A 17,697-nucleotide genomic window follows, 5' to 3' on the forward strand; every position below is an offset into this window, starting at 1 on the left:
CAGAATTTTCCACAGTTTCTTGTGATCCACACAGTCAAAAGCTTTGGCATAGTCAATAAAGCAGAAATAGATGTTTTTCTGGAACTCTCTTGCTTTTTCCATGATCCAGCGGATGTTGGCAATTTGATCTCTGGTTCCTCTGCCTTTTCTAAATCCAGCTTGAACATCTGGACGTTCATGGTTCACATACTGTTGAAGTCTGGCTTGGAGAATTTTGAGCATTACTTTACTAGAGTGTGAGATGAGTGCAATTGTGCAGTAGTTTGATCATTCTTTGGCATTGCCTTTCTTTGGGATTGGAAAGAAAATTGACCTTTTCCAGTCCTGTGGCCGTTGTTGAGTTTTCCATATTTGCTGGCATATTGAGTGCAGCACTTTCACAGCATCATCTTTCAGGATTTGAAACAGCTCAACTGAAATTCCATCACCTCCACCAGCTTTGTTCATAGTGATGCTTCCTAAGGCCCACTTGACTTCACATTCCAGGATGCCTGGCTCTAGGTAAGCGTGAGTGATCACACCGTCATGGTTATCTGGGTCATGAAGCTTTTTTTTGTACTGTTCTTTTGTATATTCTTGCCACCTCTTCTTAATATCTTCTGCTTCTGTTATGTCCATACCATTTCTGTCCTTTATTGAGCCTATCTTTCCATGAGATGTTCCCTTGGTATCTCTAACTTTCTTGAAGAGATCTCTAGTCTTTCCCATTCTGTCCTTTTCCTCTATTTCTTTGCATTGATCATTGAGGAAGGCTTTCTTATCTCTCCTTGCTATTTTTTGGAACTCTGCATTCAAATGGGTATATCTTTCCTTTTCTCCTTTTGCTTTTCACTTCTCTTCTTTTCACAGCTATTTGTAAGGCCTCCTCAGACAGCCACTTTGCTCTTTTGCATTTCTTTTTCTTGGGAATGGTCTTGATCCCTGTCTCCTATATAATGTCATGAACCTCATTCCATAGTTCATCAGGCAGTCTGTCTATCAGATCTAGTCCCTTATATCTATTTGTCATTTCCACTGTATAGACATGAGGGATTTGATCTAGGTCACACCTGAATGGTCTAGTGGTTTTCCCCACTTTCTTCAATTTAAGTCTGAATTTGGCAATAAGGAGTTCATGATCTGAGCCACAGACAGCTCCTGGTCTTGTTTTTGCTGACTTTATGGAGCTTCTCCATCTTTGGCTGCAAAGAATATAATCAATCTGATGTCAGTATTGACCATCTGGTGATGTCCATGTGTAGAGTCTTCTCTTGTGTTGTTGGAAGAGGGTGTTTGCTATGACCTGTGTGTTCTCTTGGCAAAACTCTATTAGTCTTTGTCCTGCTTCATTCCTCATTCCAAGGCCAAATTTGCCTGTTACTCCAGGTGTTTCCTGACTTCCTACTTTTGCATTCCAGTCCCCTATAATGAAAAGGACATCTTTTTTGGGTGTTAGTTCTAGAAGGTCTTGTAGGTCTTCATAGAACTGTTCAACTTCAGCTTCTTCACTGTTACTGGTCAGGGCATAGACTTGGATTACCATGATATTGAACGGTTTGCCTTGAAAATGAATAGAGATCATTCTGTCATTTTTGAGATTGCATCCAAGTACTGCATTTCAGACTCTTGTTGACCATGATGGCTACTCCATTTCTTCTAAAGGATTCCTGCCCACAGTAGTAGATATAATGGACTATATTATACCAAATTCAAAGATAATATTCATTAGAAACAAAAACACAGAGTAATTATGAATAAGGTAGAAGATATCTAAATCTCTTATATTTTGAAAGAAATAAAAAAAGTTTAAGAAATGTCTTTTTTGATGGGAAAGAAAACTCTGTATCAACATTTAGAAGAATAAATGTATCTAAAGAAGAGTTCTCTGAGTAAATTTTAGGCCCTGGACAATAGAGGAATACCCAACAATATAAAGATATGAATGGGGAGCACATTAACGTGGGGGTCCCCAACCCCTGGGCCACAGGTGCAGGTGGGTGGCCTGTTAGGAACTGGGCTCCATAGTAGGAGGTAAGTGGCAGATGACCCAGTGAAGCTTCACCTGTATTTATGGCCACTCCTCATTGCTAGCATCTCCCTGGCCTGTATAAAAATTGTCTTCCATGAACCAGTTCCTGATGCCAAAATGGTTGGGACTGCTGACATCATGTGTTCAGTCTCCATCTCTCCACTTGCCCTGATCAGAAGGACCAGAGAGAACATCAAAATCATGTAATTTTTCTCCAAATTATAGAATATAGATTTACTGCAATTTGAGCAAAGTCCTTAACAGATTTTTTTTTTTAAATTGGGATCTGACAAGCTGATTCTATGTTTATATGAAAGGCAAAGGGTCAAAGATAAGACAAGCATCCCTGGAGAAAAAGAGCAAAGGTGTGTGTGTGGGGGGGGCAGTTCTTTCCCTGAAAATGAGAAATACTGTGAAGCTAAAGTTCTCTTAGGACAGATGGTTTTGGTATAGGGAAACACAAAGAAACAATGAAACAGAATAGGGAGCCTGGAAAGAGATCCAATTGTTTAAGAAAATCTGGTGTAAGACGATGCTAATATTGAAGATTCGTAATGATTCACAGAAGGGAAATTGAATGTATATCCTAGGTCATACTCTATAGAGATAATCATTAAACGTGTATTAAGGGCTGAGGGTGAAAGATAAAAAATTTCAGAATAAAACATAGAAAAATATATTTATGACCTCTGATTATGAAATTATATCTTACATAAGACTTCCTAAAAATAGACTGTTGTAAAAGAAAGGGCCAATACTCTGGCTATGTTTAAATTAAGAACTTCTGCTTTCGAAAGGCAGAATAAGACAATCCAAAACATTTGCAACATGTAGCTAACAAAAATCACCCTCCAGAATGTACCAAAAAGCTGACTAAAGGCAATGAGTAAAAGATAAAAAGACATTTCCAAAACTAAGGAAAGCCATGCACTTCACAAAACAGGAACATGCATGGTGAACACACACGAGCACGGCCCTCCACCCCTCCGCCCCTCTGCCCCAGATACACAGCGAGTTAACTCATTATAAATCAGGGAAATGCAAGAGTGATGCCATTCTTATGGCCGAATAAGAGTTTTCTTCTCTCTTCCCCACAAAGAATGTTGATTTAGACAGTCACCCATGGATAAGATGGGCTTCCCAGGTGGCTCAGTGGGTAAAGGATCCCACTGCAATGCAGGAGACCCAGGTTTGATCCCTGGGTAAGGAAGATTCCCTGGAGAAGAAAATTGCAACCCACTCCAGTATTCTTGCCTGGAGAATCCCATGGACAGAGGAGCCTAGTGGGCTACAGTCCACGGGGTCAAAAAAATCAGACATGACTGAAGCAACTGAGCACACACAGTACCATGGACAAGACAGCCTTTGCACAAGCCCAGGATTCCTTGGAGGTTCTAGAGCACCAGAGGAGCAAAAATGCTAAGATTGGATGCTTGAAGAGGGTAAGGAGAATATTTCACTTTACCCACATCATCCCTTTCCAAGAGTAGCTCAGCTCAGCACCAAGAGAGACCTTCTTGGCAACACTCCTGAGGGTGGCAAGAGTGGGCCCAGGTAGTGAGCAGGTGGAGTGGGCCTCTGTGGCGTTGGGAGAAAGCAAACGCACTCCACCATTTAGCTAAGTGGCTTCCCAGGTGGTGTTAGTGGAAAAAAAATCCACCTGTCAATGCAGGAGATGAGGGTTCCATCCCCTGGAGGAGGAAATGGCAACCCGCTCCAGAATCCTTGGCTGGAGAATCCCATGGACAGAGGAGCCTGGCAGGCTACAGTCCATGGGACTGCAGAGTGTCAGACACAACTGAGCAACCGAAGGGGCATACACACACAAAGGGAACCTAAAGAAGAATATCAGCTGCAAGCCTGGCTTTGGGAGATCGAAAGAAGGCAGGCACAATGCTAAAGGAATTCTGCCACAAGAGGGAGCAAGAAGACTGGAGCAGGTGTATTCATCGCTAATGTGGAAAAGCCTTAGAATCCCTACCAAGGCTGATGGACGGTATTTCTCTCTACACCAGACAGAGACCATCTATTCACACAGGACTGGTGAGGGATGAAAGCCATGTAAATAGTCTTACTTCTGGATCATATGTGTGTACGCTTACATGAAGAAGGGCAGTTCCTGAAAGCCAGTGACATTATCCTACAGGGAGCACAGAAGATCCAAGGATACAGCTGAGTTAAGCCTCCCCCATGACCTTCCCTATGTCTTCCTAGAAAAGCAGAGAAATGACCCCTGGACTGCAGCTTCTGCCCGATGGCCAAGCTCAGGTGTGTTTAGTAAATGGGGGTGATGTCTTTCAAAGCTTCCCTTGCTGTTGTTCTGAAAAACACAAACTATTTGGGTTGAGTATCTTGTTCTTTTGCATTTAAGTGAATCTGAAGAGAAATACAATGTCTGTTCTTGATTAGTTCACGCTCATTTTGTGAAAATTTTATCATATTTTTGTTTTGCTTGGAAAACCAAAGGGAACTTGCTATTTCAATGTTTCAGAGGCAAAGGATTTAGGTTTTATACTGAGAAGGGGCCTTTAAACAAAACAAAATACAGCAAATCCTTGCTTTGGGTCAGTACTAAAACTACAGAACCAGAATCACTGCAGTATTTTCACATGACATTATTAATGCTCATGATGGTCCCACACAGGTCAGTAAGGGGCTTCCCAGGTGGCACTGGTGGTAAAGAACTCGCCTGCCAATGCAAGAGACGTGGGTTCAATCCCAGGGTCAGGAAGATCCCCTGGAGGAGGACATGATAATTCACTCCAGTATTCTTGCTTGGAGTATCCCATGGACAGAGGAGCCCGGTGGGCTACAGTCCACCGGGTTGCAGAGAGTCAGACAGGCCTGAAACAACTTAGAAAAGAAAGCACCTGTTACAGACATCTAAAGCAAAGCACTGCAGATGCGTAACTGAACTATCCATCCGAGCTGTATCTTTTTGTGTGCGTGCAATTCCCACAGGGATCGAACTCACATCTCCTGCACTGGCAGGTGGAATCTTTACCACTGAACCACCTGGGAAGCCTGATGGACACATGTAGTTTTAAATTTCCTATTAGAGATATTTTGAAAGGTTAAAAAAAAAAAAAGGAAAAAATTAATACCAATGCCATGTTGTAGTCAATATTATCATTTCAAATGTGTCCAACAAAAAATTATTAATGAGGTTTCTAAAAATAATTATTTGAGATTCTGTGTACATTCTTATAGACTTAAAATTTATTTTATACTTAGAGTGTATTCTAATTTGGATGCTGAATTTTCAACAATTAAGTGAAAGTGAATCTTTCTAACATTAAAGCTGTATCTAACAGAAAAGTATTTTATACTGATTCACTTTTTTTATTTCAATTTCAATTAATTAAAATTAAATGCAGCTAAAAATTTAACTCCTCAGTCACACCGGCCATATAGCAAGTGTTCAGTGGCCACGGGCGGCTACAGGCTGCAATATTGGACTGTACTCGGAGAGAAGCTGAAGAGTTTTCAGAACTAAAGTGACACAATCTGCTTTGCACTCCTAAACATAGATGCAGGCTTCTGTATAGATTGTGGATTAGACTAGGAAAAAGGCAGTTGAGAGACAGGATGTAGAAGGCTACTGCAGGAGTCCTGGCAAGAGACGATGACAGCCAGGTGCAGAGAGAGTGATGGCAGAAACACAAGGGAAGAAGAGATGCAAACAGTCCTCCTGAAAGAGACTTCCCTTTGTGGTAACAGAATACTGTTTTACTTGGACTTATCCTTCCACTGAAAACAAACAAACAGAAAAAGCTGGATAAATATGACAGGATCCGAAAGACAATTGAAGAGCCAAAAAGACAGCAAGGAGCCACTAAGCCAAAATGCAAAGAAAGTAGAAACTCAAGGATGCAGAAAACTGGACTGGAGAGACATTTTTCCGTGAAAGCATTTGTCAATTCAGGTTCACCAGGGCTCTGGTTTAGTGGCTACGGTAGGAGCCCAGGTTCCAGCCTTGGTGAGGAATTTTACTCCACACTCTCCTCATCTTATCCAGGGAGTCCCAGATGCTATACCCTCAACTTCTATATGAGTCAGGCCCTCAATTCACCCCTGCTTGCCACAGGAGAAAGCATTAGAGCTAACTTTGGCACCAAGCAAAACAGGACTTAGAAAAATGAAAAATCTGTTCCTGAGAAGTTGGGACCATTGCTTTTGCCCATTTTTAGCCCAGGTTCAACTGTCAGATTGACACATGGGTCTTTACTTGCTCAAGTTTATTTAAGATGATGATCCAGAATTTTAGTGTTCCCAAGAGTCAGAAAAAAACAAATACAAATATTTCTCTACCCTAGTCCAGAGCCTGCCTACAAATGATATTTCAAGAACAGTGAACATTATAAAGTGGAAAAACAAAGCAAAACAGGTCAAGCACAGAAAAAAAGAGACATGACAACCACCGTGAGAAAACAGAAACGAAACAGAAATAAGTGCCAAATATTAAAACTGTCACACTTATCACACCTACTGATTATAAGGAACCACACTTACCCACATTTAAGCAAGCTTGAAAACATTTATAGGAAACAGAAAATTACAAAAAGAAAAGAGTTGAAAACAATAACAGCTTCTGGAAATGAAATCAGGTAACTTACTCAGGGTGTGTCTTTACTAGTAGGTCAGAAGCAGTTTGAAGAATAAAGGATTTAATTAGATCAGCAGAAGAAGTGAAGTGAAGTCGCTCAGTCGTGTCCAACTCTTTGCGACCCCATGGACTATAACCTACCAGGCTCCTCTGTCCATGGGATTTTCCAGGCAATAGCACTGGAGTGGGTTGCCATTTCCTTCTCCAGCGGATCTTCCCGACCCAGGGATCGAACCCAGGTCTCCCGCATTGTAGACAGACGCTTTACCGTCTGAGCCACCAGGGAAGTCCAAGTAATCCAAAATGCAGCCCAGAGAAAGAAAGAGAGGGAAAACAGCAGCAAGATTTTAGGAAAATGGAAGGCAAAGAGAAATGGTCTAACATCCAGAATTAAAGTTCTGGTAGGAAGTAGATGTAGAGAGTAGAGTTGTGGACACAGGGAGGGAGGGAGTGGGACAATTGAGAAAGCAGCATCAACAGAGATACACTATTCGCTGTAAGATGGCTGACAGGAAGTTACTGTGTAGCACTGGGCTTACTATGGAAGCCCAGTCTGGTGCTCTGTAATGACCTGAAGAGGTGCGATGGGTGGTGGGGGAGGTTAGGGAGGGAGGGAGGGGATGTATGTGTTAATATAATTGTAGCTGATTTGCATTGTTGTAGGGCAGAAACTGGAGAAGGAAATGGCAACCCACTCCAGTATTCTTGCCTGGAGAATCCCATGGACAGAGGAGCTTGGTGGGCTACAGTCCACGGGTCGCAAAGAGCCGGACATGACTGAGCGACAATACAACATTGTAAAAATTCTTTAGATATATTTAAAGAAAGGAAAAAAGTTCCAATAGGAGCAGAAAGGGAGTGAGGTGGGCAGTTTGTGAGGGTTTCATGGCTGAGGATTTTCTAGGGTAATGAATCATAACAAGTAAAGAAGCATAACATTGTCAAGGGGTAATAGTCTGAACAACACAGAAAATAGGCAGGCAAAAGAAGACAAGTAGACAGGGAGAAGTGCTTCCCTGGTGGCTCAGTAGAAAAGAATCTGCCTGGCAAGCAGAAGACACAGGTTCGATCCCTGGGTCAGGAAGATCCCCTGAGGAGGAAATGGCAACCCGCTCCAGTACTCTTGCCTGGAGAATTCCATGGACAGAGGAGCCTGGCGGGCTGCAGTCTATGGGGTTGCAAAAACAGTTGTATGTGACTGAGTGGCTAAACGACAAGACAGGGAAGAAGACAGGAGACAGACTTCTCAGATGCAACAATGGAAACTAGTACTGATCTACTCAGCACCTGAGAATATAGTCACTAGCAAAAATGAAAGATATAAATAAACATAAAAATAATAAAATATAAATAAATAAAAGGAAAAATAAGGCATTTTTTAAGATGAGTTTCCCAGCAACAGAGACTCTCACTAGAGGAAATCCTACAGGCAAAAAAATAAATGTATACATAAGAGTGAGGAGCAAGAGTTATATATATACAGTCCAGTGTTTAAGGCTCTGCACTTCCAGTGCAGAGGCCTCGGGTTCAGTCCCTGGTTGGGAAACCGAGATTCCACATACAGGGCAACCAAAAAAATTTTTTTTTAATTTAAAATGTATGTTGAGATGGATGAAACTGGAGCCGATTATACAGAGTGAAGTAAGCCAGAAAGAAAAACATCAATACAGTATACTAACACATACATATGGAATTTAGAAAGATGGCAATGATGACCCTGTATGCATGACAGCAAAAAAGACACAGATGTGTATAGTGGACTTTGGGACTCAGAGGGAGAGGGAGAGGGTGGGATGATTTGGAAGAATGGCATTGAAACATGTATACTATCATGTAAGAATCGAATCACCAGTCTATGTCTGATGCAGGATACAGCATGCTTGGGGCTGGTGCATGGGGATGAACCAGAGGGATGTTGTGGGGAGGGAGGTGGGAAGGGGGTTCATGTTGGGATCGCATGTACACCTGTGGTGGATTCAGGTCAATGTATGTCGAAACCAATACAGTATTGTAAAGTAAAATAAAGTAAAAATAAAAATTAAAAAAATAAAATAAAATAAAATAATAATACAGAAATTAAAAAACAAACAAACAAAAAAACAAAAACAAAAAAATATATGTATATACATATAAGCAAGTCTGAGTGAGCCTTCACTGTATAAAACAGTAATGATCACTGTAGATTTTTAGGTGTCTTCGATGTATGATGTGCAATGCATGTTTCTGCTTACAGCCCTAAAAAATCTTCTGTGAAGGTTTGTAAAACTGTTCAATACCCTGTGTATATGTGTGTGTGCTTGCCTTCAGACATGCTGCACTCACGGGATGAAATTAGATTTAAGGGATTAGATGATGGCTCAGATAATTTGGGTTTATTCAGATTACTGCGTGTCACTAGTCCATGAGCGAAAACAACTTTAGAAATGTGAGCTTGGTCCCTTGGTCATATAATTGTATGCTATTTGAAGAGAATATTGACAGTGTTCATTCTCTTCCAACTGGATTTAGACAAAGTAAGTTCCCAAGTTGATGACCTAGAGGACTAGGATGGGTGGGGAGAGGGACACTCAAGAGAGAGAGGCTCTATATACATGGCTGTTGTTGGGGCTTCCCAGGTGGCACTGCTGCTAAGTTGCTTCAGTCGTGTCCGACTCTGTGCGACCCCATAGACAGCAGCCCACCAGGCTCCCCTATCCCTGGGATTCTCCAGGCAAGAACACTGGAGTGGGTTGCCATTTCCTTCTCCAATGCATGAAAGTGAAAAGTGAAAGTGAAGTCGCTCAGTCGTGTCCGACTCTTACTGACCCCATGGACTGCAGCCCACCAGGCTCCTCTGTCCATGGGATTCTCCAGGCAAGAGTACTGGAGTGGGGTGCCATTGCCATCTCCTCCCAGGTGGCACTAGTGGTAAATGAGTGAAAGAACATGTGATGTCAGTGATAGTGAAAGTCACTCAGTGTCCAACTCTTTGTGACCCCATGCACTATACAGTCCATGGAATTCTCTAGGCCAGAATACAAGAGTGGGTAGCTGTTCACTTTTCCAGGGGATCTTCCCAAGCCAGGGATCGAACCCAGGTCTCCCGCATTGCAGATGAATTCTTTACCAACTGATCTATCAGGGAAGCCCAAGTGATAAAGATCCCACCTGCTAATGCAGGAGACATGAGAGACACTGGTTCAATCCCTGGGTTGGGAAGATCCCCTGGAGGAGGGCATGGCGACCCACTCCAGTATTTTGCCTGGAGAATCCCATGGACAGTGGAACCTGGTGGGCTACAGTCCATAGGGTTGCACAGAGTCAGATACGACTGAAGCAACTTAGCATGCACACACACCGTTGTTGTTTAGTCGCTAAGTCATGCCTAACTCTTTTGCAACCCCATGGACTGTAGCTGTGGGATTTTCCAGGCAAGAATACTGGAGTGGCCTACCATTTCCTCCTCCAGGGAATCTTTCTGACGCAGGGTTTGAACCACATCTCCTGCATTGCAGGTGGATTCTCTATGGCTAAGCCACCGGGGAAGCCCATATCTATATATAAATAATTATGAATGATTGGTGGTGTTGTACAGCAGAAACCAACATAACACACTCTAAAGCAATTATCCTCTAATTTAAAAATTAAGTAAATTTTTAAAGTATAAAAATTTAAAAAATAAGTTCAGAAATTAAGAAGGAAAATGTCTTAGACAAAACTAAGTAATCAGAAGTAATCAGTAATGTGAAGGGCATTCACACTGACCAAACTGTCAGAAGCAAACATTTTGACCCCTCATTACTAATAAAACAATCCCTACAGCTACTAAGATGTCGACTAAAAAAAAAAAAAATGTACAACTAGAGAGTTGTGAGTTAAGTTTTATTTAGGTCAAAATGAGGACTGAAGCCAGGGGGGCAGCACCTCAGATACCTGAGGAATGCTCCAAAGCGGCAGTGGGGGAAAGTCAATATATAAGGTTTCAGTGAAGGGGGAGTTCAAGGCCATGAAGCACCCATTTTACAAAAGGTTTTTGTTAGTCATGAGGATCTGATGTCATCATGAAGGGATTTAGTGCTTCTCTAGATATGAGGAGATACAAGGATTTAGATCATAAAATCTGTTCCTAAAAACACCTAACTATCTAAAGACCTGTCCCACCAGATTCCCTGGAGCACAGAGTGCCTCACTTGACCCTGAACTCCCTTTGGGGTTGTTGAAGGTCAGCAGCTGTAGAGCATGGGGTTCAATGTCTGTAGAGGCAGATGGCAAATGCCTTTGTTGTTCACTCTTTGGCAATGCTCTTGGTAAGTGCCAATTTGTAGCTGACAAAGAGTAAGCCAGAAATGGCGTTACATCAGAAGAAAATACAAGGCAATAGTTTCCATGGCTTTTGAGAGAGAATAATTATCCCTCAGCTTTTCTGAGAAAATAAACTCAGAGAACAAGGGCCATTAATAATCACACAGGCTTGAAATCCAGGCTTACTCGTATTTTGGATGCCTGGAAATCAGAGCACAGTTTAGCCTTTGCATGGAGCCCAAAACTCTGACGTGGTTGATTTGCTTGTTTACCACCAAAACAAGAGTGCTGAACCCAGGTCCTGCGGGTGTGCAGTGTGAAGGTCCACATGTGTGACGTGGTAATGGACTTCTGTTTTGGAGGGAGTCAGGCTATGGAAAAAGGATTGTCTGGGTTTGATTTCCAGTCAGCAGTGAGAACTGGGTAAAACTGTGAAGTGGAAATCCTGTGTGAGCTGGACAAAGTCACTGCAGGGTGGTTCTCATTTGTCAACTGCAGCCGGAGAGCAAGAGGCTCCACCTTGGCCCTGCCTCCTCCCTTGCCTTGGGCACTCCTTCAGGCATGACTCCAGACCAGAAAATTCCTGGAAAGGAGGACTTTGTGGGGAAAAGGAAGAAACAATTCATGCTAAAGCTGAACTCAGAAAGAAGGAATCTTGGAAAGCTCCATCTGGGGGAGGAAAGCAGTGAAGCTGAGCTCTATTTATCAGGCAGACAAAATTCAGCTACCAGAGAAATTCAACCAATGGCTAAACCATTTCATGTGATTCCTTACACCTTGAACTTTCTATTATCTATCATTTTTATAATGTCACTTTTCTGGTTACCATGGTTAAGTAACTGCCAGGGTCCAGCCCCGGTGGATCCAGGGAATTTGAAGGGTAGACGGTGTTGGCATGAGAAAAACTTTACTGATTGATATAAGAAATATAAGATTAGATTAGGAAGAAATAGTGTAGTAGGAGAATTAAGTGGAGGAAGAGGGCTGAATAGCTTGGGTTACGCGGAAGACCAATAAAATTCCAGACAAGGAATTTGCACCATCTACGTTGGGCCACCAGTGCTCGCTTGAATATCTAAGGGTGCCTCGCCTTAGGCTCCCTTTCGTGTGGGTCTTAACAGCCAGGGCAAGTAAGTAGACCTGGTGAGCCTCCGAGCCCCAGATGGAAATTCAGCCTGAAATTAAAGTAAAGAGCAGAGGGAGGGAAAAGGAGAGAGAGAGAGACATGGGGAAGCCAGATTCCCAAGAAACCAGGCCAAGAGACTAGTCCGAGAAACTGGTCCAATCCTTTATTGTTCAGAAGGGCTTTTATACTTTTGATAAAACATGGAGATCAATGGGTAACACAAAATTATGTAGCGTTTGAAGCCCAGACACTTTCTGTATATCTTTTTGTATACAAAAGGTCAGGTGATTTACATTATCTTCTGGCCAAGAGGCTTGTAAACACTTTTTGTCTCTCTTCCTTAATGAATATTAATTTCATTTCCCCTGAAGTGTTTTTCTTTAATCTACATCTCCCTAAAGCGTTAAAGTTATATCTCTATAGAACAAAGGTGCAGTGGGTTATAACAAAGAAGGTACTTGACTCAAAGATCTAATGTTGCTAATACCAGGTCTACTACTTGTTTTTCTATATACCAACTATATCTAAAAATAATGGATATGAAAATTTGGCAGCAAGTATTGGCTCAACAAACGAAACCTTTAATCAGTCCTGTTCTAAGGATTTTGACTCCTCGGAAGCCCCTACATTCCTAGGAAGTTTTAAGCTTCCTGTGCCTCCTGCGGTCAGGAGGCCTCAAACAATCACATGCGCAGCTGTGCGAGTCCTGCAGGCAGGCTAGAAAGCCATCAGAGGGGCTTTTGGATTGAAACACTCTTTCAAATGCAGAAGACTAAAGCCCTGAATTGACTTTTTCCAGAGAATGTCAGAAGAGTGGAAAAGCAGAGCACAAAAGCCGGCAGATTTTTGTTGGGGTACATGCTTAGGAATTTCCAGAGGGGCCCCTGAAGTCTGAGCACACCTTGTGTATGTCAGCTTCCTTCCTCATGACCTTGTCACGAGCGGGATTGCTCACACTGGCTTCCGGCAAAGTAACAAACCACTCAGACTCAGTGGCATAGTATAACCATTGTATTGTGAGCACGGCCTTGCAGGGCAGGAATCAGGGCCAGACTCAGCAGAGATGGCTATCTGCTTCCCAGTGCTTGGGTCCTCAGCTGAGGAGATGGAACTGAAGGTGCCTGGGCAGTGGGAACTTAAGACTCTCCCAGGGGCTTATTCACCTCTGTGCCAAGTGCCAAATGGGGCACCTACCCTTGGCCTCTCTGCATGGTCTGACATCCTCTTTGATGCCCTGGTGACCCCAGTGGACTTTTCTCGTCGTGACTCAGTGCACACCTTGGCAGCTGGATCACGTTTTCTCACCCTGCCTGGGAAGTCATGCTGTGTCACTTCTGCTGAGTTCTACTGGTCACAGCCATGTCACAAGCCCACATACATCACACAGGCTTCACCCTTTGATGAGAGGAGAATTCAGGCCACATGGTTACGGAGCGTAGAGAGTGGAAGGTGCTGTCGGGGTTGCTTTTGAAAGTTGCAGGTGGAGACCATCATGTCTCTCACTGCAGTGCCTAGTAGTCACTTTTTATAATAGACACCTGTATAGGATGTCTGTGTGGGCAAATTTGCCTTGGGGTGACACAAAAGAAATCATCCCATCACCTTCTCAGGCCATCAGACCTCCTGTAGAGTAGGAGGAAGAAACCTAAAGGTTGGCCCAGGCTGTAGAAGTGACTTTGAGAATGAGAACTAGGGAAATGTTAGAGAGCCAGACAGGGCAAAGGCTACCTTGCTGGGACATACCCATGACAGGGTGGAGAGCCTCCTATGACCTTCCGAACCACTCACTTCTGCTCATTCGTATGATCTGGACACCTGCAACGTTTCTCTACTGGTCCTCACATCCTGAGTAACACACTCAGGGCACCTTGGCAAAACTAAAATCCATCTCACTGAGCTGGGAGAGCTGGTTTGGCAAGAGACCTACTGATGTGATCGGGAGGGCTTTAAAATTAAAATGGCAAAACCAATACAATATTGTAAAGTAAAAAAAAATAACAAATAAAATTTCTTTTTTCTACTTAAAAAAATTAAATTAAAAATCAGGGAAATGGGGAGATGTGACTCTGATGTGTAAAAAGAGACCTTTGAATGGAAAGAGTATGTAATCAGACGAATTTCGCAGAGTCTGCGAGGACAATCTATCCTTTTAATGAATGGATAAAACTGAGCTCCATCCAGTTTCCAGCTCCCTCCCTCCTGCTCCATTTCCTATAAACACTCACTTTTACTAGAATCTATTTTGTTTCGCAGAAGTAACAGGTGCTCAGCTGCTTTTCCTTTGTTAAAAAGTATCACATCCTTTTCCATTTCAATTTTGGAGTTTCTCCTGAGAGAGGAAGTTGAATAGCTGCCCAGAAATTGCCAAGTGATGTGATCACCAGAATAATATTTAACCAGTTGGTGAAGGGTATGACCTTCAAGTGGCCACTCCTAGGATAAACTATCCCTTCGCTGGCCAAAGAAAAGGAGAACTGAAGAAGCCAAGATCAGTCATGTTCTCTGGGACCAGGGTCATTGCTGGATAAAGCAGGCATAAGTCATATGTGTGCCCCTCCCCTCTCCCCAAGCTTCACATGAGACCTCAACACACAGAAACGTGACTGCCGAAAATAGGATTTCACCCTAACTGCAAGCAAATGAAAAGGAGGGCAAAAGCATGAAAATATCCCTGCCAACCGAGAGGTCATTTTCCAATAGTTTGAACGGCAGTTACCTTAAAACCAGGCTAACACAGCAGCACCATCCCTGGATGCTGCCCAGCCTTCAGGCCCTTTTCCCCACCAGGAGAGCCCTCAGGTATCAGAAGCATGTACCGTGCATTTGTCCCAGAGCTCCAGTGATATCCTGAATGGAGACCCTCAGTCGCTGCAGGGCTTGAAGCAAGGAATCTGGGCTGGGCTGCAAGATGGCATTCACAGCCTGAACCAGGGCCTGGAGACAAGATTCAGTCCCTCAGTGCATGAACATTCACTTACAGTCCACTGAGGTGGGGAGTCCAGGAAGAGCAGCCCTCTGCCTGCTGGACCATGGGGCAGGGCTCCCCTGGGTGTGCTCCTCACTGGATTGGCCGTGATCCTCCTGACAGGACAGTCTCTCTGGTCACCAGCTGGATGGACCTGGTTAGGTCTTTCTGGATCTTTCCCCTGGTTGCTCCTTCTTGTCCCTCTCAGGGGCCTCCCTCCCTCATTTCTCTCCTTCCTTCTTCTGGAGTTATCACACATGAGCATCCTTCCTACTTCTGTGCCTTGAATTGGGACACCTTCACTCCTCAACTCGGTCTTACAGAAAATCAGAATCTGTGGACCCCTCATCTCCAGAGCCCCTTTCATTAGCAGCCTCCACTTTGTCTGAACCCCTTACCAGTATTTTATTTTGTTTCCATAATAAACACACAGAATAAACACATGGATGAGGAGTAAAGTGACCCCACAATTTCACAGTGAAGGAGGGAGCAGTAATAATGGTAGCCCAATCTGGTCACCCCACTCTAGACATGGAAGGCACCCAAAATATGCTTATCAGGGAAGGTGGTGAAGGACAGAAATCTAACTCCAACATCTCTAGGCAAGACATGGATGCTCTGTGGACACCTGACCTTCCTGGGACCTGCCTGAACCTTAAAGGGACTCAAGTTTAGAACCCCAATGGGCTAGGTGACCTCAAGGATGATACATTTTTAGTTTAGCTAGTTTTTTTTTAATTTTTTTTAACGTTTCCTTTTATATTGAAGGTATAGCTAATTAACAATGTTGTGATAGTTTCAGGTGGACAGTGAATGGATTCAACCACACATACACACATATTTAGTTCCCTGTGCTATGCAGTGGGTCTTCGTTGGTTCTCAAGGATGCTTCATTTGAACTCAGAGCCTTTGTATGGTGTCTCTTCCTGCCAGAGATCAGCCTCTGTCTCTCCATCTCTGTCTCTCTGTCTACATTACTCAGGGATTAACTTTCAGACCTGACATTTCCTGTGGGGAGTTTTGCCCAACCTGTCGAGTCTGAATTAGATTTTAGATGTCTTTCCATGAAACTCAGCACTCTTTTTCTCGTTACACCCTATAATCAGCCCACCTTCCCCCCACTGGATCCTGAGCCTCAGTTGGAGGCCAGAGCAATGTCTTTCTTATTCCCCCAGATCTCCCATTTCCCAGAACAGTGCTTGTTTGTTGATGGGCAAATGGTCAATTCTAAGCTTTATGGTAGCTGAGGAAAGAGAGCTAGAACTTCTATCTCTTTGCTTAACTAACCAAAACAGGAGTCTATATTGATTCAGTTACTGCAGGGAAAGAGTCTGGGTGGGAAGGAAAGCTCAGACAGATTTCTCATTTAGGAAAAAAAAAAAAAAAAAGTGCTTTGGGTGGAAAGATACCTTAATCCCAGGCACGGCTGCTTTCTCCACCAAAACTGTCACCAGTATAAAACCACGCAGGCTTTCTCCTCCAGGGAATGAGAAAATGGTGTCCAAGTTCCTTGGGAGGGAGAGATGATCACGTGGTTAGAGAGGTTTGGGCCCGGTGAGTATGCAGGGCCCAGCAGTGGCCTCGAGTCAGGTAACTGCTAGTCCAAGGTGGAACCAGCAGTCAACCTTCTCATCTCTGCAAGATGACTGAAGACAAACATCTCTTCAGTGACATTCAGGAAGGAAAGGGACACCATCTGCTCCAACCCAAGTTCACCTGAGCTGAACTGCCAAAGTCTGGCACAGCCTTGATGGTCCCAGACCACAACTTCCACCTCAGGAAACCACTAAAGCATGAGTCGATGAGTAGGGCTGATTCTTCACACACCCTTCCTGTTAGGAACACAGAGTTATAGAGCTCCAGGGAGCATAAAATGATAGTTGCTCTGTCATGTCTGAATCTTTGGGACTCCATGAACTGTGGCCTGCCAGGCTCCACTGTCTGCGAGATTTCCCAGGCAAGAATACTGGATTGGGTTGCCGTGTCCTTCTCCAGGGGACCTTCCCAACCCAAGGACTGAACCTGAGTCTGCCACACTGCAGGCAGATTCTTTACCATCTGAGCCACCTGGAAGGCCCAGGCCATGGCTAAATCCACTCCCCTTTTCTAGACAGAAAAATATGGCCCAAAGAAGCAAACTCACTTCCCCAAGTTCATCCAGTTGCTTAGTCACTGGACCTGCTTGAGAGCCGTTTCATAACTCAGCTGGGACCCTCTCTAATCAGTCTACCCCCCTCCATCCCCCACCAAATTCTGTATTATAGTAGTGAAGGCTGAAGATTAATAGAGGATCATTCTTAAATGACCTGTTATCACATGGATTCAAACACCCCAGAGCTGGATCCAGTCTATGAAGCATGCAAACTTCATTCCATAAATCACCTTTGCCTCTAACATTTTAAAAACAAGAAGAAATGAAAAACACAAAAGAAAACTAAGTCAGGGACTCCCATAGCTTCAGCAGAGTCACATTTCTGTGCAAAATGGGGTCTTCACCCTTCATCTCTCCATCTTCTGAGCTAAAGCTTTTATGCTGAACCCCTTATTGCGCTGAGGTTTGTTGATTAGAGAGGCATGTCAGCTTAGAGGTTAACTGTGCTCTCTAGTGAAAGAGGAGTCTAAAAATATCTCAACCAGACTTGTCCCTCAAGCTTCAGTCTCTGTAATATTTCAAAGGGATTCTGTAGCTGTAGCAGCTACAGGTTGTAGCA

General features: G+C 43.5%; 1 protein-coding gene across 3 annotated transcripts in view; it reads right to left on the reverse strand.

The window, feature by feature from the left end:
* IDO2 (indoleamine 2,3-dioxygenase 2) overlaps positions 1-17,697 on the reverse strand; it is a 68,970-nt gene that overhangs the window by 14,053 nt on the left and 37,220 nt on the right. For all 3 annotated transcript variants that reach the window (XM_005698881.3, XM_005698880.3, XM_018042134.1), the window contains 2 exons: positions 16,396-16,495; positions 14,838-14,955 (listed from right to left, as the gene is read on the reverse strand). In XM_005698881.3, the coding sequence (XP_005698938.1) occupies positions 14,838-14,955; positions 16,396-16,495 (218 nt within the window). The remainder of the gene's footprint in view (positions 1-14,837; positions 14,956-16,395; positions 16,496-17,697) is intronic.

Source organism: Capra hircus, chromosome 27 (assembly GCF_001704415.2).
Source record: "Capra hircus breed San Clemente chromosome 27, ASM170441v1, whole genome shotgun sequence".
NCBI lineage: Eukaryota > Metazoa > Chordata > Mammalia > Artiodactyla > Bovidae > Capra > Capra hircus.